Source organism: Vanellus vanellus, assembly GCF_965231255.1.
Source record: "Vanellus vanellus genome assembly, chromosome: 4".
NCBI lineage: Eukaryota > Metazoa > Chordata > Aves > Charadriiformes > Charadriidae > Vanellus > Vanellus vanellus.
This window is the reverse complement of record NC_138909.1, coordinates 29,692,709-29,716,640: the sequence shown is the minus strand read 5'-3', so window position 1 is coordinate 29,716,640 and position 23,932 is coordinate 29,692,709. Positions and strand designations below refer to the sequence as shown.

The following is a 23,932-nucleotide window of genomic DNA, read 5'->3' as shown; positions in this document are numbered from 1 at the left end:
CACGCAGCTGGACATCCACCAGGCGCTAAGGCAGCTCAGTAAGATTCACTGTAAATGAGCCTATTGAAGTGATCTGGATTAAAGACAGAACTAAAATGGGTTTTCTTCTTTCTATTTAAAATGCAAGTCATTTCAACTCTGTTTATAATTGGCCTTTGGAAAAAAAAATAAAAATTGAATTTGCATTGCTGCAGATACAACTAGCCGCCTTGCAAAAGAAGGGACAAACCATAGGTGGCGGCAGTCTGAGGGGTGTCATGTGCTTAAGGCTTCACAAGGCACCTGCCTACATCCAGAGAAAGGGCTGTCTCAGCCATCCGGCCTCCATCCTGCCTCCAAGACATTCCCCAGACTTCAAAGGGAAACTAAAGGGCAAATCTGACTTTCTGGGGCTGGGCAGGGGTTCTTGTCTTGCTCCTGACTTCACACTTTTGAGTTTGCTCTGCAGGTGGAAGATCTCACCCTTCTGCAAGGGGACCCTGATGTTTTATATCTCATGTATGAACCACAACAGCCAATAAAGCTGCTGCTCAGTTTCACCAATCTAAAAAACTTTCAGAGGAAGTTCTGCATTATCCATGTTTCAGCCCTTAGACACAGCATTTTAAGGACAGCCAAGATAAAGTGAAAACTTGCGCTGACTCCACGTGTTTCTGAGGAAACAAGTGACTGAGAGAGGAAGACAGCTCCAGATAGAGCAAAGTGAAACAACGGGAAGAGCCAAGGCCAGACGTGCAGAGAAAGCAAACAGGAGCAAACAGAAGATCACAGAGAGCTTTGAAGGCTGATGCAGGAGAGAGATGTGGAGGAAGATGACTGGACGAGAATTTGCATGGGGCTTTTGACAAGACTGTGCTTTCAATATGAGATGACTTAGCACAACGCAAAATTGGTCCAAAAACTTATTGCATGATGCTTTAAGAAACAGAAGTTTCTCAGTGATTTAGATTTTCTTGTTTGAAAGTGACTGTCTTCTAATCTGAGAACACCTGAGAAAACATGGTGAGTTCTCCCCAGAACAAGTTTAACTTCCCTCCCCCCACCATACATTCAGCAAGAGCTTGAGGTGAAACAAATGGGATTTAAAAAAAAAAAAAAAAAAAGTGTAAGCAGACTTAAGTAGTTCTCAGCCTTGGCATTCAAGCCAAACATGAAACAGAAACAGATGTAATGTTGGGTGCCTGTCCCAGGAAGGCTGGGAACACCACATCAGCCACTTAAGATTCCGCAAAAGGAAAATACAGAGGGAGGAGGAGACAACATCAAAAAATCACCACTTCAGGTCTCCACAGCCTAGATGAGGATTACAGCTAAAAGCTTCCCACCAGAACTAAATACAAAGTTAGACACATGTTGGCATTCCTTATACGAGGTTAGCTGGCTTCTTTAAGGATGGCATAAAGAGGATAGAACCAAGAGCAAGCAGAGCATTTATCACGAGAGGCAAAAAAAAAAAAATCATTATAAACAGGCTTTATGATTGAAAAAGAGAAGCAGCAGCAAATGGATGCTGAGGCATCAGAAATCCCTTTTTAACTGATATTCCTTGGAGTACAACAAAACAAAACTTGCAAGGATAGTATTCAAAACCCTGGACAGACTGCAGCAAAACAGAGTACACACATCCCTCATCAAGAGATATATCTAGTATACAATCAGCTAGTATTTAGCATACAAGTAATAAACACAATTGGAAACCAAGCCGTAATTTTGAGCACTGGCAGAAGCAATGTTGCTGCTCTTGAAGCAGCATGCTAGCTTATCTACTGTAAACAGCTCCAATATCTTTAAAATCTACATCAAATGTATACACTGTCTGATGCTATAATAGGATAGAGTGCAGTCTGTGTGCACATACACACACAAGTCCACAATACCCAACTCAACATAAGTGTAAGCTTTGTATCTCGTATGTTCATACACACATACGGATTTCAGATTTTCTTTAAGCCTAGAAGTGAACAGTTGACCTCCCTTACACCGGTTCCAGAGAGTTATTTCATTGAAAACAAATACAACCTTTTCATCTTTTGAGCAAATTTCCACAATTTAGGCATATTTACCAGATAGAAATCATAGCAAAGAAGCGTCATGCTGTACTGAGTTATTTGATGACAAAAGCATCACAGCTCATTTGACACAGCATGATTCAAATATTGAGTCTAGGATTATTCTGCAATACTCAGAAAAATATCAGCAGATCTTCATATAGTGAGAAGATAAAGACTATAGCAAATTACTTTTCAAGAAATGTTGCATTTCTCCTATAATTTAAATATCATACCGTAAGAAAAACGATAGAAGTATTACATGCTTTGGCTATGCGTATTAAACGTGCCCAGATTATACATTTGGCTTTACCAGCTGCTGGTATTTCTTCTTTCCCAAGCATTCAGGAAAACACTTTATTTCAAAGAAATGACAGAGTATCTTCAGCTTCCCTAATAAGCAAATGCAATTTCAGCCTGAGGGTTCATTGCAGTCCCAGCTAATCACGGTCCTGGCCATTGCAGTCCCCCTCGCTCACTTGCTCCAGCTCCTGGTCTCAGACATCCTCGAGCAAAACGAACTGCTTCAGGATACTAAACCAGCAAAAAGCTAAGCACTGTATTTAATTACGTAAATTTTGCCAGGTTAGATTTCAGTGGGCTTAGCATGCTGGAACAGCTGAACACAGGTCCAGGGGAGCTGCTGAGCCCCAAAAGGATGTTGCCCAGAGAGGATGTGGAGTCTCCTTCTCTGGAGACATTCAAAACCCACCTGGATGCGTTCCTGTCCAACCTGCTGTAGGTGAACCTGCTTTGGCAGAGGGGTTGGCCTAGATGATCTCCGAAGGTCCCTTCCAGCCCCTATCGTTCTGTGATACTTGCAGTTACGTGGCTGGCAAACTAAGAGCAGTGACAGTACAAGAACATGCTCCAAATTCCTTATGTAATGAGCCGAATTTACTATTATAGCTAATTTTACAAAACTGTCTCAGCATTTTAACTTCAAACCCAAAAAAGCAACAGCACATATTAGAAAAAAATATGAAGAGCAATCCCTTCATATATCTCAAAAAAAGGAAGCAATTAAGACTTGTACTTTTTCCAATATCATCAAGGACACTGGAAAATTGCAGAGAAAATAAGAAGATTGCCAGGAATTACACTATTTTTGTAGATGAAAGGATGGGGAAGAAGTGGGAGGAGAACAAGCTATCTTCCATATCGCGTAGTTAATTTTCCAATTGAATTGTCATCGCAATGCTTTTACTTCAAAGTTTACCACGCAATTGCAGAGACATGAACCGCTATCAAATCTTCCAAAGGCAGCTCAGATTTTCAGTCCAGAACTACATTATCATCTTTAAACTAAACTTTACAAAATAAGCGATTCTGAAAACTCACAGAAAGGTGAGGCTGCTCCAAACCCCAATGTAACCAGCATGGATCAATCAGTTAGTTTCTCCAACTGCCTCCTTTTTCTATCCAAAAATTGGGTTACATTAAAATGTCTTGCTTTTCTGTACCTTAAATCAAGATAGTCAGTATATCAGCCATAGCCTTTGAAATATTGTACTTGTCAGGCTGCAGATCACGTGTTATTTTTTGGAGGATGGAATTCTCTCTCCTGCAAGAAGCATCAAACACTACTGAATTTGGACTCAAAGATGCGTTGCACAAATGGCTTCAAAAGTGTATTTATGCAACGGAGAACAAGAAAGCAAGGAGGGATAACCATGCTAGACCATCAGGCACTGGCATTGTCAAAAGCCTCCTCCACCAGGCACATTCACACAGCTTGACTGCATCTGCAGAATAAGAAACTACTGAAAAATAAACACCTGTGATACTTTAGAAATATACCTGCTCCCTTCTGTTTGATCCAAGAATCCTTCCCAGACCACATCCCCCTCATGGTTTGATTAGTGTATTTAAGTAAAGTACACAGCAGGTACCACGGAGACCCACTAAATTGAAGACTTTCCACACATGGAAAGCAGTGATATTAATACACTAATTATATGTTTCTTCACAACTACGTTTAAACTATCTTAAACAGCCACAATACCTAAGGAAAATAGAGGAGACAGCATTTTTTTCTGCAATGCACCCTAAGTTTTTCTGCATGATTAAGCTAAAAGGACAGCCATCATTTGTCATAATGATTATCAAAAGATTTAAAACCCACTGGCAGTGTACAATGATAATAGAGAATTAGGAATTTCTCATCTGTCAGATAATCTCGCTCGCACCACCTTACCCATCATTTTATCCTCAGGAAGAGGACAAAAGGCTGCTATCCAGGACAATATTTACCAAGTAGATTCCTCATTTCCCTTACATAGTTTAAAATTAAAAATGCAAATATAACCTTAGTTTTAAACTTCATCGTAGCCCCAAAGACTACGCTTTTTCTTTCTCATGTGCTTTTCACTATGTGTTTTTGCTTCTTATTTCTTATTGATACTTTCAAAACCAAACAACTGTTTTATTTGTGACATGAAACACAGGGTGTTTCAGCAAAAATAATAAAAATTTTAAAATCCTATCTTTCCACCTAACTGTATCGTAGTGAAGGGTTTTCTTCTCTTCCGTTTGTTTTATAAGTCCTATTGCTGCAGCAGTTCAGGAAAGGATGCACTCTTGGAATATCTGGTAGATCAAAACAGGAATGTGTTGGACAGAAAGTGTCATATATTACTTCTTCCTCAAGTAGTATCACAAGATAAAGTTTTTTAAAAAAATATATAAAACTATAAAACTTTACTCTTCAGTAAAAGTGTCAAAGCACATCATATAGTTTAACTAAACAAATCTCTAGTACCCAAAACCTTGCGTGGAGGCTTCCCCCTCACCACCCAGCCGTTACTCAACCTCTAGTAGAAATTTCTCATTGGAGTGTAAATGAGCAATTCAGAGAATCAGCTTTTGAATTCCTATTGGTTACGATTTCTAAATTATTCTCCTCCTCTTTCTCCTTTGTAATATTTACCTTTACACCAGGCTTTCCATGCCTCTTTCTAAATGACATAGATATCATGTGAGTAATCTCTTCTGGTTGAAAATGTAATTTATTTTAATTGGAACTGAAAACTTGTTTGAGGGGTGGCAGGAGGAAACTGTTCCTATTTCCTGCTATAGTTCTCTCAGCATCTAATTACACCCATAAAGAGGAACAATGGGGAGGCTGTGTGTTATTCAGTTTAATGTGGTTAATTACACGATTCCCTGTATGCATGCAAATACACCAGAGCCTCACAACTGATACAGCACCCACACAGCACATTTATCAGCTGTAACAATTGTGCTTTGAGATCACATACGGTATACCCTCTAGATAAAAGTACTTATTTACTGGAAAAGGTTTCTCGTTCACAAGACAGGAAAAAAAAAAGAAAAAAAAAGGAAATGCAGCAGAACAGACACTGAATCAAAAATGCTAACCATTAGCATCTGTATTTTCCACAAAATTCTTGTCAGTATGAATTAATTTCTTGCAACAAGAAACATACCCTTCTTACTGGAATACCTTTTCCCATGCTTTCCCTGTAGAAAGATACTTTGGAGAGGTCCTTTTTATACCCGCATGCCCCAAAAACACTAACAGAAGTTGAACCAAACACTTCGCTTCCAAAAGTCTGAAGTGATTTGGGCCACCTCAGAATGTAATAAAGGTACCAGTCAGATTTTTTTTGTAAGTCAGGTTCTGTGCCCGGGTACTCCTGAGGACACGAAAATCATTTTTGAAATATCACCCGCCACTGAGGCCAAGGTTTCAGCTGGCACAATGACACATCAGGTGGATGTATCCTCTTCATTATCATTCTTTCTTCAAAGTCTTGCATAAGCAATACTGTGTGAGCCCAAAGGCAGACAGAGAGGGTAGGTGGTCAAGGAGGGTACAGATGAGACAACTTCAGGCACTCATAAGGGCCTCTGTGAACACCGTGCTCTCCTCCATACACTTTGGTAAGGTTAATGGGGAATAATCATCAGTCGGGCACTGCAGAGCAATAGCTACTAATGATAGCTCAAATGTCAGCGCTGGCTGGCCCAGGAAGCACACGTGAAAGGACTTGGTCTTGAGAAGAGACAGACAACTCGGTGCTCAGAGGACAACTCTTCCAAGGCCAAATTTTTTAAGAATAAAGTCAACAAGGAAAAAAAAAATGGGAAAAGGAACTGCATATGGTACTCCTTCTATGAAGAGTCAAAGAGATGTTTCAGAGGCTTAGTGTGAAACGGTCTGAGCTCAGATGAGTCACTGGGGTTCTTGGAGCAAAACAGAATGCGGATAATGTCTGCCCCTGTTTTATCAATTAAGATGGATAGTCTTGATGACTGAAGAATATGACGGCTTTTGTGAGGGGTTAACCTCCCTCCCTTACTACACACTTGGAACAGTAGGAGGTCTGTTCAGAAACATGGTGTTAAGAGGGAAGGAGGATGTGTGCGAGTTGGAAGGAAAAGATGGATTACTTGAGGAAAGAAGTGGCAGAATTTAGCCCTGATCTATCTTTGAAGTCTGCCCTGCTTTGAACAAGGGACAGGACCACATGACTTCGAAAGGTACCAGCCAACCTAAATTATTCTGTGATTTTAGGGATAAGACCTAATGGAGGAAGAACATAACAAAAACATTATGTTCACTACTGAATGAAACGCTACACTGATAAAAAAGCTTTAGTTTGGAGAATAAGTCACTGATGCCTAGGGAGAGTGTGTGATGAAATAAGAGCAAAAGAACCTGCAAATGTACGGGAAGATAGATGTCTTCTGGCAGACTAATGCTTTGATTTTGTTTAAACTAGCTTAAGTGAGCAATTTAGCTTCAATAACACAGTGAATAACTGCTATTGCTACAAAGTTTTAACCTTTACCTATTCAATTAATGTTAGACCTTAGAAGCTCTTCTCAAAGAAAAAGGCTTTACATAAAAACTAGGAAAGGTGAGATTTGTATTCCTGGTATTCTTACCGATTAAAAAAAAAATACAGCCCCTGAGGTTCCAGAATACACACAGAACAAGGCTTGATCAACTAATGTAAAAACTTACGATTTTTGTTTATGCAATTGAAAAGCACTTCCTTCTGCCATAAAAATCTGCACCAAGCAAAGGTGGCAGATCTTCATCATTTCACTGCCACCTCAGCTCAACACAAATCCAGTTTATTTTTTATTGCCTCCCCAAGTAAGATAACCCGAAACTTTTCCCAAATCCTGATTTAGAAAATCAGAGTTCAAAATAAAAGGCTGACTTGCACTAATTGCTTCTGCTTATCTTCTCTCCCACACTTGTGGTAGTCTTCGGGCCAGTGCCTAAATCAACAGCTGGAGAGCTTTGTGTTTTGGCCTTACCATAATGGTTATTCTTTCTCTCTGGCACACTTGCATATTAAAGAACATACGGCCTTGATGGCAGGCACATTAGGAAGCAGCCAGACATACCAAACGCATACCACCAGATGGCATCTTCAACCAATTACATTTTAAACAGCTCATGCCTTCACAAGGACATCGTGCATTTGATAGAGTCTTTGTATTCTGAAGCCTCAAGCCTCTACACTACAAAATGCAGAAGCACTTTCGAACACCTAAAGTGGCACCAATGATCTGAAAGTCATTTTGCGTTGCTAAAATTATCAGTTTACTGAGGATACATTTGTTCCCTCAACAAGGACTCTGAGAGCCACAGAAGTATTCTGCACCATGCTTGGTGTCCTCTCCCGACACATCTCTTTAATGCTTCATCTCTAATTTTACAATAAAGTTTCGGTGCAATGCCACTGGATTTCCAGAAGGACTACTAGATTTACACAGGATTTAATCACATTCGATGCTGGCCCTCCTCTATATTAAGAGCTAATTTTGGCCATAAATAACCTCTATGTGTGTTTGGAAATTAAGTTTTTCCACTATAATGAGAAAGTCTATTTCCAGCAGCAGCCACCTTCATAAAAACAAAAGAAAAAAAAACTACGAAACAAAAAAAAACAACCCAAACCCCAAGTAAATCTAAGAGAATCAGTGGACTACGAACCTATTTTTAATCTGCTGCAATCAATCATTAAAATAACAAGTATAGCATACAAGCCACCCTAAAATCCTTAACAATGATTACTTTATTGTACTTACAGAGCAACCTAGTCTCACTTCAACACTGGTTTACCCTGCTAATCCCATTTCAAGTAAAATTTTGGTGAAATGGCTGTCACCTGTCATAGGCTGTAATAATTAACTGCAGTCTAGAGACACATTTTCTTATTTGTTTAGAATCTAAAGACTATTTTCTCCCCAAAGGAGCCTTACCCTTTCAACTGGAGTTTTTGAGATTGTTTGAGGAAAAAGTATAATCTAGTTTTAAGTATGTATGCTGATCTCACAAACAGCTTTTAGGTCTACTTCTCTTTACCTTTAATTGTGTGTCTGCACTGAGGCTAGCTTTTTCCCCTCTTAAAGTCTGGTAAGAGCCAAAGGAAATCAAGCGGAACAAAGAAGCAACATTAGCTTTCATAATTTATTGTTCTAGACAACTCTGACTATTGCCTGTGACAGAAAGCAAGCCAAGCAGAAAGAAAATGGAAGCGTTCTTGCACTGCCACTTCATCAAAAGGCTGAAGTCACAGGGTTGATTTCTATGGCCACAGGCAATGCCCCCAACCCACGTTGTCACCCTGCAGCTCTCGGGCTGTGTATACAGAGGGCACCAAATACAGAAGAGAACATGCATGAAAGATGAGCTGAAATGCATTGTGGGTTGTTTTCTTTGTTCGTTTGTTTGGGGTTTTTTTAAGGTTATAGATTAAAAGTGATAAAGTTTTCTTTATTAAAATGGATTAATAAAGAATAAATCTGGCACAGTTCACTGAATTTTATCCCCTTGATTATTCAGGAAAAAAAGATATTTTTGGTCCGGCTGGATAAACTCCTGCAGGGAACTCCCACAAGCAGTTCATTTTGATTTCTGAATTCAATCTATCTTGATTGAAGCAACATTTTCTTGGTGTTTTCCACTTGTAAAGGTAGAATGTGTTGCAGAGGTAGATTTGGAGCAAGAAAGGGGAGTAAGAATGACTGTCAAGTATTCAACAAGACAACTTTCAGAAGTAACATCTGAAAGCAATGATGCTGATGAGCCTAATGAGGCAGAAGGATTCTCCACAGCAGCTTCCCTTGTGATGAGCACCACAAGGCTGGTTTTGATTCTTAGCAACAGACTCAAATTGGAGCTTAATCCATTACCATTTTTTCCTTGGGTTGCCTCCTTTAAAGATTATGACATATCTGGATCAAAAAAAAACACTCACAAAAAGGAACACCACTGACTTTAAACCAAGCGATTCACAAGGTTCAAACACACCTGCTGAGCTCAAAGCATTATTTACGCAATAAAGGGAATGACAAAACGGCACAGGATTTAGATTCCTCTTGAAAATTTAATTCTTGCTGAATCTTCATCAGAGGATGAGGAGCAAGATCCTCCTCACTTATGAGGAATGCTATCTCAGGAAGTAATTAGCATCCCAAGTGGTATCAATCCATGAATTTCAAATAGTTTTACATGGCCAAACCTAAGAGAAGAGAGAAGCAGAAGCCAACACAGTCATTCTGGAGACACCATCAAGGAACAATTTGAAACTCACCATTTCATGATTTGATGTGCTAAAAAAGGTACATAATGACGCCTGGGTCAGAAGAATATGTTATGGCTTGACACATTACCAGTACAATTCACACACACTATTGCCACAATCCCCTGTGACACCTCCCAAGACTTTCCAAAATCAACTGCAGATTGAAAACATACTCCCATTCAGCACAATTAGTGCATTTATTTAGAGAGCATAGATTTTATAGAGTTTAAAGGCAATTTAAAAATATGAGTTTTTTTTAAACTACTTAAAATGTTTTGAACTATAGCAGGTTTTTTTTCATTTAAAAAGGCAATATCTTCACAGAGGATATTATATACACTTGGAAATTATTCTATAAATGTTTTATCTAGATAAACTGCAGAAAACCAAATAGAGAAAGTATCTGTCTCAGCTCTGGTAGTATTTTTTTAGAATAATTAAAATCCTAATGAAAAAGCATCTAAAGGCAGGAAGAAGTAGAAGAACCACCCATCCCAGAATAACGTCCTTCTAGAAGCATCATTTCCAACTTCCCACACTCCCTAAGTTATGCTCTTCCTAAGCGATGACAGGTAATGTTTATAGTATTTCTTAAGAACGAACCTGCTAGTTATCTCCTTTGCACTTGCCAGTGCTTCACAATCAGGTTTTGGTGAAAGGTTAGACATGCAACTGTAAAGCACAGATGAAGGCAAGAGGCAGCTGGTGGTAGCTCCAAAAGCACAACCAGACTCTACAGAACAGGGGCACACATCTGTACAGTGATTTCCAAATCAGACAAATGCAGTGGTACCTCCAAATGGGAACGCTCAGCTGACACAAAACGTTGTTTGTCTCTGTCTTGCTATTAGTTCACCCCCCCGCACTCCTCCAGTTCTTTTTCTTCTCTCCCATAGCTGTTCCCAGCTCAATGTCTACACTATGGCTGCTCTACAGCTCTTGCAGGTACCTTGTGATTAAGACCATATCAATCTCCCTTCCAGCCTCACACACATATAAATCACGATTCTCTATTGTTTCACACACACACACACAAAGTGGGAAACACCGGTTTCGTGCGTGACAGATTTTTGTGTTGCTGGGAGGGGGAGTGGGGGGGTGGGAGGGCAGTTGGGTAGAGGGAGGCAAACGTATGCTGGAATCTCCCTCTGCCCCCTTCTAGGTCTTACTCATTTCTGCAGCTCCTCCATCCACAACGGGGGGGGGGGGGGGGGGGGGGAGGAACGTGGGTGGCTGTGATTTCAGCAGTGATCCCACTGCATTCCCACACCCCTTGCCAATATAAATTACGACCTAAGATTGAGTTAAATTAACCTGAGGCCAGAATCAAAAGGAGGAATAACTAGGCAAAGCTAAGAGAACACAAAAGGCAAGAACAAAGGATCTCTTTCTTTCTAATGAGGATTACACAGTGCAAACGTCATGATTATTTTCAAAAAAGAATCCAAGTGTCAAAGACCCAGAACTACTCAGTTCTAACTCAAGTTGTGCCACCGACTACATAATTGCAAAGCAAATAAAAAAACCTGATTTACAAGTTTCAGAAAAATCTTTGAGAAGCTACAATAAACACCACTGCTATGATATACTATGTCTTCTTGGAGCAGCCCTAGAAGAAATGCTAACATGCTATACTGTGCCGTCAGTATTTACGTGATGAAGAAGCACCCACATGCTAAACAAAAGATGGTAAGAACAAAGTCCTAAAGACTTAAGCATTTGCAAGCAGTTGTTTTTGCATTTGTGCTGCTGGTTATTTTTTAATCAATCCAATTTCTGTGCTGACTTGAAGACCAATACATATTTGATCCTCCATTTCACAGCACAAAAATTAAATTCCGTATCTGAAGGGCATCTCAGATTCCACAATTTCACTTGGCTTATTTGACTACGATATGTGCACCAAAGCAAGTTAGCTGTAGATGGATTATTTCTAAGAACAAGTGAGGTAGTTGTAAAGAACATGGTCTGTAGTATCCACTGTCTTGGCAATAATGATGGATTTAAGCAGCTGCTACTAGAAAACATCAGCTCTGCCAAAATGTCTGAAGCAGCTCGATTAAGCTACAAGATGCAATCACTTTGTTGTACCAGGGATGCAGGCGGGCATATTTCAATCCATATCTGGAACTGACAGAAGCATTTAGGGAAGCAACAGATGAAAAAAAAAAAACCTGAATACATACAGCCTTATATCTTCACTTTCTTTCGGAAGTCCCACTTTTTAAGCCACAAGTGATTTGATTTATTATGTGTTCTCAATAAAGCATGCAAAATAGCTGGAGCAGTGTCACTTTTAATCAGCAACCCAATTAAAGGATCCAAACAAGTTCACTTTAACTGTTCAACATCATGTTTATACCATTAATTATTTTTAACAGGAGTTTAACATGCAGGTTCTCTGTATTTTAATAACATGTTCAACAGTGATATGTAAAGGGAAATAACTGTTGCAACAGCAAACTGTGCTCATGCAAAAGAGTATAACACATTTTAGAAAAATATGGCAAATATTTCTTCATAAAGTCTAATTAATTTATTAAGTCAGAGAACACATCTGCCTTATATAGGCATGTAAAAAGAACTGGACTATCTTTTGTTTTCAGGAAGGATGCAAGAGTAGATGGTGGTGTTGATACTTTCCCTTTCCTCCTCTTCCACCGTTTCAACCTGTTCTGTTGAAATATCATACTATTTATGCAATGAGATAGTGAATTGATACTACGAAAGAAACAAGCCAAACTTTATTTCAAACTAACATTTACCTCATTGCAGCCAAAGTTAGTTTTCCCATGATGAAGGAGAATTAACCGCAAGCAATTTATTCTGAGCATAAGAATAATTAGCTGAAAAGCATCCGGTTCTCAGGTGTTAGTGGGCCACACAAGGCATAACGCAGAAACTGAAACTGTGTAGTGACACCAGGAACATTCGGGACTCTCATGCATTTTAAGGCTAGAATGAACAAGATACCATCACATTTTCAGAACGACTAGCACTACAGTGAAAGCAGCTAAAGGAGTTACAACTGAAAGATACCACTACTTGGCTGAGATACAGAAAAAAGTGTCGTACTGTAACCAGCACTCTGTTCGGAGGGAAGAATCCATCATTTACTCGTAGGATCACAAGGATTATTAAAGACGCTTTTTAAAGATAACTTCAATGAATGCATTATGTCAAAGAAGGGAAAAGAATAATTCTTCTGTTTAACAGTTACCCCCAGAAGCTGCAGGCATCTAGACTTCAAACCGACATTAACGCTTTTAGACTGGGGAGTCTGAAGACACCAGTCACTCAGGATGAAGTTTTACAGTTTGGTCATGCAAATGCTTTTTTCACAACACGTAAGTAAATATTTTAGTTATAACAGTGTCCTAGAAATTCAATACTTTCCTCAACAGTAATCATGGTACATTAGCTTTAGAGTATAAATTAAATTACTTCAGTGTGAAATAGAGAAGTTTTAACTAAAATTGCTTTTACTGAAATGTTAATTTCAGACAAACTTTGATGATTTGCTCATACAGAGAGACTTCAGAACTTGTAGGCCCCTAATAAGCCATCTCGTTTATTTTCCATGACAAAATTCTATCTGAAACTGCTTCAAAGGTAAAAATCAGAAAGAACTGTTTGAGTTTGACTCTCCAATTGCATCAGATCATTTGCACGTGTGCTACAGTTTGATGCAATTTTAAACATTATTGCCTTTTTACTATAATGTGGGCATAAATACTTGTATTAGCTTCCCTTAGCATTGATCACTTTAGCTCGAAATTCTCGATGTTTACAAAGTTTTAACTTGCACAGCACTACTAAGATTATTTCATGCTACCGAATGAGAGAAAGTGAGCAAAGGAAAAACGTATGCGGAACATGAGGAAACGTTCAGGCCCAGGAGACCCTACCATCCCATGGAATAATGTACCCAGAGAATAGCTGGAAGCCTCAAAGACCATAAAGGCACATACTGGGAGGAAGTGGCTTTCTCTCTGTAGTTTATGGACCTATAATGCACCAAAGGTTTCCAAAGGTCACCAGAGTTACCACAGTTGTTCCTACACAGGCTATCCCTAGATGCCTACAACTTCTCCCCACCCATCAATATAGAGTTCAAATTGTAAAAACTCACAGGGTGCACACTACAATACAAAAATTACAAGCAATTCAAGTATTTAAGTTGTCCCTCAGTGGACAAGGAAAAATCAACTGATGTCATCTACCTGGACTTGTGCAAAGCGTTTGACACTGTCCCACATGATATTGTGGTCTCTAAATTGAAGAGACATGGATTCCACAAATGGACCACTCAGTGGATAAAGAACTGGCTGGACAGTCGCTCGATGTCCAAGTGGAGAGCAGTGACGAGTGGCGTTCCTCAGGGGTCAGTACTGGGGCCTGTACTGTTCAACATCTTTGTGGGCAACATGGACAGTGGGGTCGAGTGCACCCTCAGCAAGTTTCCCGATGATACCGAGCTGTTTGGCAAGGTAGACATGCTGGAGGGGAGGGATGCCTAAACCACGACACAGAGGGACCTGGACAGGCTGCAGAGGTGGGCCCAAGCCAACCTCATGCAATTCAACAAGGCCAAGTGCAAGGTCCTACATCTGGGTCGGGGCAATCCCAAGCACAAATACAGGCTGGGTGGGGAATGGCTGGAGAGCAGCCCTGAGAAGGACCTAGGGGTGCTGACTGACGAGAAGCTCAACATGAGCCAGCAATGTGAGTTCGCAGGCCAGAAGGCCAACCGTATCCTGGACTCTCTCATGAGACCCCACCTGGAGTACTGCATCCAGCTCTGGAGTCCCCAACATAAGAAGGACCTGCTGGAGCATGTCCAGAGGAGAGCCACGAGGATGATCTGAGGGCTGGAGCACCTCTCCTATGAGGAGAGGCTGAGAGAGTTGGGGCTGTTCAGCCTGGAGAAGAGAAGGCTACGGGGAGATCTTATTGGAGCCTTCCAGTACCTAAAGGGGGCCTACAGGAGAACTGGGGAAGGAATTTTACAAGGGCATGTAGCGATAGGACGAGGGGGAATGGCTTTAAACTGGAAGAGGGCAGGTTCAGATTAAACATTAGGAAGAAGTTTTTCACTTTGAGGGTGGTAAGGCACTGGAACAGGTTGCCCAGAGAGGCTGTTGAGGCCCCATCCCTGGAGGTGTTCAAGGCCAGGCTGGATGTGGCCTTGGGCAACGTGGTCTAGTGGGAGGTGTCCCTGACTATGGCAGGGGGGTTGGAAATTGATGATCTTCAACGTTCTTTCCAACCTAAACCATTCTATGATTCTATGACTCTATGAAGGAAAAGCTCTGCAGAGACTGAGACACTTTCCCATTCTTTTATAAAAGTTTCCATACTGGAACAATAAGCTTTTATTCTGTCTTCATCCAGTGCTCACCTATCTTTGCACACCAAGGTGTGTGCACCGGGCATTTCAGAAAGCTTTGAACACAGGAGAGCAGTCAGGGCTTTCTCAATGAAGCATGTGAAGGTTTAGATCAGGAGTATATGATTGTTTTACCTATTTGCCATTTTTTCTAAATGAGGGACTAACAGATGTTACCCCCTGTGCCTTGCACATGGCCTGGCTATTGTCACCAGGCCACAATTGGCATTGTCACAGCTGATGGTGGAACCCTTACAAACAGAATTGAGGACTTCTGTACACAGGCAGCTGCCTTGCTAATGTTCATACGTTACATGTGAGCGCCATATGCAAAAAAAGCACAGGTTTATAAAGATGCATATGACTTAGGTTTTTGTGTTCTCAGTGTAGAAGAGGAAACTCTTGTTAATAACGACGGGCAGAGACTAACTGAAATGAGTGCACACCAAGTACACAAAAAGAGAGATGTCAAATGTTTCAAGAAGAAACAGAGCACACGTTAATTACTTTAAAAATAGATATCATCAGAGAAAAAAGACTTACCTCCAAAGAACCACCACACATCTCTTACGAGCTTATTCACTTGTGCAGTCACACATGCAAGACATATGCTATTTTCATTCAGAATCTGTAAATCTAACAATATCCTCGAGAAAAATAATCCAAAAGGTACAGGCAAAGACACACAATGATACATATTAGACAAACATACCACTTAAAGTTCTAGGTTTACCCTGTGGCAAAGTACGTCATTTAAGGAGGTATAAGTTAAAATCACAGAAAAGTTAAGGCAGGAAGGTCATCTAGTGCAACCCGCTCTGCTCAAAACAGAGCCAACTTCAAAATTAGATGTAGCTTCAAAGCTGGAATTGGCTGTTGTCATCAGCTACTTTGCTGTTGAAATCAAATTCTGCAATAAGACCTTTGGGTTCTTATATTTTAAACCCAGCCCCTTCAGATTAATAATGCTATTTAACCTCTTGTAGCTGGTAATTTTTGCAGATGTTGGAAAACAGCAATTTATCATGTTCCAAAAGTGCAGGTTTGGTTGCTTTGAAAAGGACCAGTGAACTGAGGCCCATTAATGTCAACAAATCATACACCTAGTAATTAAAGCGAACACCACATGTTGGCAAAAAAAGAACTCCATATTTAGGATGCGGCAGAATTAAGGTTTCAAGTACAAGCTCTCTTGCATATGCATTATGCTACAAATTCCTTAATTATATAGTTACTTTCTGCTCTCTTCCATGCAGTGGACAGAATGAACCATACTCATGCAGTGAGCTACTTTCAAGTTGTGTTCTCTTCACTTGTGTGAAATATGCTTTAGTTACAAAACTTCTGTGAACCTTACTCTCAAGACAGCACGATCAGCTTGCTCACATACTTTCACCACCACTCAGTATAGCAGTACCTCATAACTTCAAAAGACATCTGTGAATTACTGTCTTCAAAACACAGGTGAACTAAAGGGTCCCTTTCACAGACTGGGAGCCAAGTAAGGTAACATTGCAATCAAAGGCTTTATCTAAATTTGTTTTTGTGACATAACGCATTCAAAAACCCAAAGAACTTATCATTTTATAGACAATTCTATAATACACAGCGGTATCCATGTATACTTACACACAGAGAAAGTTACTCATGCACTGAAGTCAAAGGGACACATGCTTGGCATGCAGTTAAGAGTGTTCAGTACTTAAGAACAGCAGACTTTGGATCTGGAAGCAGGGGCCCATAAAAACAAGCAGGTAATTAGTCAGTCATCACGCAAAGGGTAGTGTATGTCACTTGCCCAGAAGCGTTCTGTGTAGTAATGAACCTATATAATAAGGCCACATGAAGCTACCCAGGCAATTTGAAATCTGGCATTCCCAACTGTTCTTTGGAATGTGACTTCAGTAAATATTGCCATCAGGGAGGTTCAGAGATATACTTCCTTAGCCTTCTAGAAAAAAACAATTAAAAACGAGCCAATTTCTCCATGTGTCATTATACTGTTATGAACATAAAACAGGACTAGAAATTCTAAGGCTGCCATAGAGACATCCTTCCTCTGAACACTGAACAGCTGTAGTCTAGTGGTAGATCAACCTCATTAGAACCACAAGCTTAAGACGAAGACCACATGCCCCAAGACAGAAGGGTATAGATGAAGTCGGGAACAATCCATCTGTGGAAGGTGGCTCCCTGTCCCATTGCCGTCTGCCCATTCCCTGGTGGGTGAAAGCTGGCATGGATATTCCCCATGGTGCTGGAGGCAACTGGAAAGCATCCTGGTAGCCCAGGGTGCCTCACTTGCTTCTTCCCCACGCAGGAAACCCAGATAACCCCACAACCCTTGTGCCAGCCCCTCACTTCTGCCAGTCATGAGACAGGTCTGTACTGGTAACTACTTCTACCACAGCCATCACTCTGCAGCCAGGCCCAGGGTGTGTTGCCCAGATAGACCCAATACCTTTGTCAACCTCTTGTTCGTCTTCCTACTTTGCCTGCCCAGCCATCCTCTATCAACCTCTGACTCAGCCTCTTGGCCATTTCTGTGTCTCCCAAGCTTTTCCCCTCTATCACATATTCTTGTCTTCAAGTCGTGTCCAGTCTCAACCACCTCCTTGTCATCTGTTGAGTAGCCCCTGTCACCACTTTTTATCCCTACTTTCAGCCTTTCCCTCCATATGCTCTCTTTTTTTTGACCCAATTTTCTCCATCCTTCCCAACTCACATTCACAAGTCAAGACAAAGTTGCCTCAACACTTCCCAGATGCAAGAAGAGTCCTGATGGCAGAGGACTTAGAGTCGTCTTCTTAGTTCAGGCTCTGTTCAGATTCATACCCAGCGAACAGCAGCCCTGTGTAACAACTGCAGGAACAGTTCACCTCGGTTGTAAGCCAGAACTGCAGCAAACTATGCGTGCATGTACGTATGTACATAGCAAACTATGCACGCATGTACATATGTACGTAGCAAACTATGCACGCATGTACGTATGTACGTAGCAAACTATGCACGCATGTACGTATGTACGTAGCAAACTATGAGAATTTGAGCTAAGGTCGCAATGAATTCATCAGCCATACTTCAAAAGGTTTAAAACCTTGCCAAATTTGAAAACAAAATGTATTAACTCAAAATGACAAACACATTGGTGCTTCCCACTAACCGGAAACACAGAGTAAGTTTTATACATAAATGTGAAATAAGGGATTGTGCATGCCACAGTAAGGCTCTTTTGCATGCCTCCCCCCCATTATACAAGTCGTCATCTCCCTAAAATCCAGGTCTTCTGCGTACCCACTTTATTTCACATGACTTTGCTTATAAACAGAACTCTGATACTTTTTCTGAGGACAATTATTTCACCCCTTAAAATAAGCAAAAGAGAAATTTCAAACAGGGATGGCTGCATAAGGCTTTAAAAAAAACAAACCCAAACACTTTTCATGTTCGTTAACATTTATCAAGTATATCACTGTACTAATCCACAGTGCTCTTACTTCAACAGTTATGCTCTATTCTCTCTCTTCTTTTTGATGATCACCATCTCATTAAACAACTACAGGGATATGTTTCTAAAAGATGAATGCATCTCCCACAAAGGATCCCATATTGATGATTTCTGACTGTCACTCTTCAACAAGACTGCTTGGCCATGTCTAAAATTTAAAATTTATTTTCTTCTCCACTCTATCAGTGGTTCTGTTTGTTCTTCCATGTGTTCAAAAAAAGCTTTCCTCTACTCCATGGTTATTTCTTGATTGCCTGTATGCCTTGCACTTCCACCATATCACCGGTCAATTGATATTCTCTTTATCCAGTCACCTGCTGTCATACTAACTCATACCAAGAAAATTGTCAGGCCCACAACATGTCTCACAAGCTTTCCCAACCTCCCCCTCATGATTTATTTTTTTCTTTTTTTTGATGATCACTTTCATAACTCCAGCTTTCATGTTTGTTCATACAGAACATTAGCACTTCTCAGCTACCCCTCTAACAAGCACTAGGAGCCCAGCTTTCCTACACCAGCTTAAAAGAGAGTAGCTACCAGCCACTCCAAAGAATGCTGCAGTACCACAATCACTGTGTGAGAATAACTTCAAAAGCAGGAACAAAGCAAGATGTAGGCTCAACCGAAAAAAGAATCAAAGACTTAAGTTACACCAGTGTTATAGAATGGGGTAACCTTCAGGAGATTAATCTCCAAAATATAATTCAGAACAATTCTGATACCTTCAAAAGCATTTAAGAAATAATTTTTAAAGAAAAAATTAAAAAGAGAGAGGGAACATTAAACATGGGCTTATGGAAATCAGTCGGGACACAACACAGCAGACCCATCCTCCTACAGTCTGCATCTCTCGATGGATTAAAAGAAAAAAAAAAAAGGAAAAAATCACACTCAAAAATAAGAGAAATATCCACAGAAAGGTAGAATTTCTGCATGTCTGACACTCAGTTGTGGACAACGTTATTGCACCTCTACAACTTCTTCCATTTATCTTGAAGTGTCAGAGAAAGTATCTCTACAACTTTGTTCTCAGTCTACTCAGGGGATCCTTTTATTCGTCCTGTTTCCTTCATTCATTCATTGAGCTGCAACATGATTGACATCTTTTCCATCAGAATTGTACGGCAGCATGAAAAGCTAATTATTACATAAAAGATGATGCACAGTACCTCTCCAGGTCAAACTACCCTATTTGGATGTCATTTTTAAAATTACAAGCTATAATCCTAGTCCAGACATGATGCTCTTCAGTTTCAGAGAAGGATTCCTGAAAATAAAGGTTTTGCTGCTTATACGTAGTTTTTGGTGAATGCTACCAGTACTGATAATAAAGTCCAGTAACACTTATTCTAGAGCAGATGAACCTATTTCTTTTACTTTTGTCAAGGCTCTCCAGAAACAAAAGTGACAGAAGGACCTGCCTTCTTAAACCAAGTTTTACAGTTTGGTTTCATAATTTAAGATGCCTGGAATTAGTTACCCTTTGCCCCAGAGCTAACTTTCTATGCTACAGATCAGTTTCTTGCCACAAATGTGTTCATATCCAATAACAACAACAAAACAGAGGAGGAGGCACATTAGAGCAAACAAATGCATTCATACATTCAGAATGCAGTTGAAGGCAGGAGACAATTAGAGAAGGAAATTCAAAGTATAAGGCATTTCCTGAGGATTAATGAGCGGGTGGTAGCATTTGATAGTCAAGGGCAGAATGGGTTCTGCAACCAGCACAATTCATTAATCCCCCAGGCAACACAAACTGGGATTCTGCTATTTTTTTTTTTCCTTTTTGCTGCACTCATTATTTTTCTTAGCATTTAATTAAAATTTCCATTTACTCTGACACCATTGTTCTTTCAGAGCCCAATGCTGTCTGTATGTCTGAACAGTGCTACTATGGTAAGTGACAGCTATAAAATTATGGAATTAATACCTGGTGCAGAAGGGCAGGTAACTTTTCAAGTTTAAAGAGGTTCTCCTAGTCTTCTCCTAAGGACTAAAAATGTTCTCTGTCTTAGAAACAGAAAGGGCTCAGCAGATGTGATCCTTTCCTCTAATTTACAAGCCGCTTGATGGCCTCCATTATCCAAATGGTAGCAGACAAAGAGAGAATTGAGTGTTGGAGAAAACAAACGATTTTCAAGCTGCCTTTCAGCTCCTTAGGAAACCACATACACTCATGCATTACATAACATATCCTAAACCAGCAACCACCCCCTCCATCATCAGAACTCCACACTAACCTGTGACTGGTGCATCTATGTCCAGCAAATTTTTTTCCTGGCGAAGAATTGAAGCTCCCTCCGTTATTATTCTCAAAGCAACACTCTCTTCCAGTCTCCCTTCTTTCATAAGGTGTGCCTTTAAGATATCCACACGGGGTTTTCCATCATTGTCAAACACTTCCTTAGCTGTGAGCCGGTGACTTGGAGGAAATGGGACAGCTGAGCGGAAAAAAAAAAAAATATCTGGTCACTTTTTACAGTAAAGCCTCTATTACTGATAATGACACATTTCAAAAGACATCTCTGCTGCAAAACAGTGTTAACGTGAATTTTCTACCTCCTCTTATAATTTGTGGTTTAAATTGTACATATATTACCAAAGATACCATTAAAGTGCGTGTATTCTGCAGGCGACGTTATTCACGCATGCAAGGACAACTAATTCATGCTTATGAAAAACTGAGAGGAAGATTTTAGGCCGTATTTACAGGTAGATACATTCAAACAAGCCCCCCAAAAGGCATGGGAATATCAGGGAAAGAAGGGAATGGAGCTTAACCTGCTCTAGTAGCACTGGAGAACATTGATATAATGCTCCCTTCCATTAAGAGCATAAAATGCACAACCAAGTGCAATATTTAATTTCTGTGCATGGACATGCATAGACACACTCCAATTAAAAGGCTAAAATCCAAGACAGACCTCTCTCTAATGACTTGGAGTAGGGGGATGGAAGATGTCTTCCCCGTATAAGTAATAGTTAGCTACGCGAGACGCGTTCGAAGCCCATCAAAGCGTGCCCGAGTGCCAAACAGACCACTCCAGCAAAGGCAGGGCAGAGGATGGATCAGACTGAAGTTGGAAATAAATGAATAAATAAATAGGCGGGTTGCCCTAGCAACATGGCAGCAGCTCCCGAGCTGCCTACTGCCGTCACATAAGGTCTGTGGCGTGCGGCAAACTTCAGCTGCTCCTGCTCCCGCTCTCCTGGAGCCAGCTGGGGCGAGAAGGCTCAGAGGTGATGCTGTCAGCTGCTGAGATGAGGCTGGAGCATTATCCCGGCTTAACCCCCTTTCCCTCCCAGTTCAATTGGAGTGGCCTCGCCAGCCACAGGGTAATTATATTGATCCCTGCCGCAGCTGCGGGAGGGTCAGGTTATTGGGGAGCTCGGAGCAGGGAGAGGAGGTGGCCGCAGGGCTGCTCTCAGCTGGCCGCATCCGCAGCGCAACCCCATCCCCGCCAAAGGGCCGTGGCTCCCACGGAGCGCCTTACTGGCAGCTCTGCCACATCATGAGGCACAAAACCCTAACGCAGCGGATCAGTGTATCCCTTAGGTTCAATTTTCTTCCCATTTCACAAGCAGTGTACTTCAGAAACAGCCCACATCAAAGTCAAACAAGTCACACACATTTAAAGCCCAAGCCAAGAACTCGTCACTTACACTACCAGAAGTAAGACAGCAGATAATAATCAATTTCACTTTGTGCAGTTATTTTCCAGAGATATTTTAAACACAAACATCTTCAGAAAATGCTCTTTTTGGTGGTGGGGCTCAATTATTTTTTTCCTTTTTGCTGCCCTAGCTCCAGCAGTCCATTCACTGCTATAGTCTAGTGTGGACTAATGAATATCTGTCTTTGCAATACACTGAAGCCCGAGTGCTCTCAGACTTAAACGTGGGACAAAAGGGGGAGAAGGTGAAAGTTTAAGACATCCCTGACACCACCAGGATTCTCCTGAAGCAATGGCACCTACAACCAACAGTGAAGTTAAACCAGCCATCAGCTCTGGAAAGCCCTGCCACAGATCCGTGACGATCTTCTCACTCCATCGACAAGAACTCCTGGACTGCTTTATATCAGTTTATGTTTGGAATGGTACTTCTATGACAAGAGGTAGGCTGTTCAAGACTAAAGCCTTGCCTCGCTTTTCACAGCTACTGCAGTTAAGCCTGTCCCATGACACTCACAGAAATGAGGTTATATGCTTTGTCAGTCTTTCACATATATCTGCAGCAGACCCTCAAAAGCAAGACGGCTATATACATGAGCTATAAACAATTCATCATGCAACACAGGAAAATAATAACCATTGCAAGAAAAAGGATGGTGAATGAGAACTCAGCAGTTCTTCAAGCCTCCACCCTCCTCCTGCAATAAAAATAAAAATTAAAAAAACACCACAAACCCAAAGCGCCAGAAGGCTAGCTAGTCCTAATGATCCCAATTTCCTGTGTGAAGTAAGGTGCAGAGGGAAAAGTTGTTACTTATCTCAAATCAGTTTGGCTGGAAGAAGCACGTACCATTAGCTTGCATTCCTTTGCAAGACACCCACCTCTGTTCTTCCCCAAAGGTATCATGGTGTAAAAACCTATGCAGCATACTATTTCTTTGAGGTAACTACCCTATATGCATGTATGCTGAAAGGAGAGTTTTACATTTATAAAGACAGAGCAAAACAGAGAAGCAAGCAAGGGCTATGAAATGTTACCTACCGATTAAGAGAAAAATATAGCATACACTGCAGCACTGTAAAATATCTGCAGGCAGATTTCTAACAAGCATGTACCAGTAGCTAATTAAAGAAAAAAAAGATACTGTTCCAATAGCAGATGATTAATTAGCAAAAACATGAGTGACTGAATAGAGCACAAATTGCATCTTCCATTATGAGAATATTAATTTTGTATGTGGACATACACAGAGCTTCCACAGAAGAACAACGTAAGAAATGGTCATGTTCACGTGGAAGCCAGTTAAACATCGTTCTTTACTGGTATCACCCACAAATACCTGGATCAACCAAAATCCTTTTATAAATGCAGCAAACATTTAATTTCCATTGCTTTATATACAGCAACATTACCATCTGAGTACACAGGTGTTCAACAGCTTCTCCATACCTGTTTTTCTTATTCTGCCTTTTTTTTTTTTTTTTTTAAACCTACACCATTAGCACTTGCAACAAATAACTCTCTCTCCCCCAGTGGTTTTGTTTTTATCAGAAATAAAACCAAGAGCCTCATCAGACAGCCACTGTGCACACAGAGCACACACAATGGGGAAGAGCGGGGAGCCGGGAGAGGAGCCCACCGGGGAGAGGCAGGAGGAGGCAGGAGCGGTGGATAGAGCTGCCACCACTGAGCTCCTCGCCACGGCACAGGCTCAGGCGATAAAATTTGCATGTAC

The 23,932-nt window shown here is 40.8% G+C and overlaps 1 protein-coding gene across 1 annotated transcript in view; it reads right to left on the bottom strand.

Annotated features, from left to right (window-relative positions):
• PPP3CA (protein phosphatase 3 catalytic subunit alpha) overlaps positions 1-23,932 on the bottom strand; it is a 202,528-nt gene that overhangs the window by 98,277 nt on the left and 80,319 nt on the right. The window contains exon 2 of the mRNA XM_082482149.1: positions 20,763-20,963. Within this exon, the coding sequence (XP_082338275.1) occupies positions 20,763-20,963 (201 nt within the window). The remainder of the gene's footprint in view (positions 1-20,762; positions 20,964-23,932) is intronic.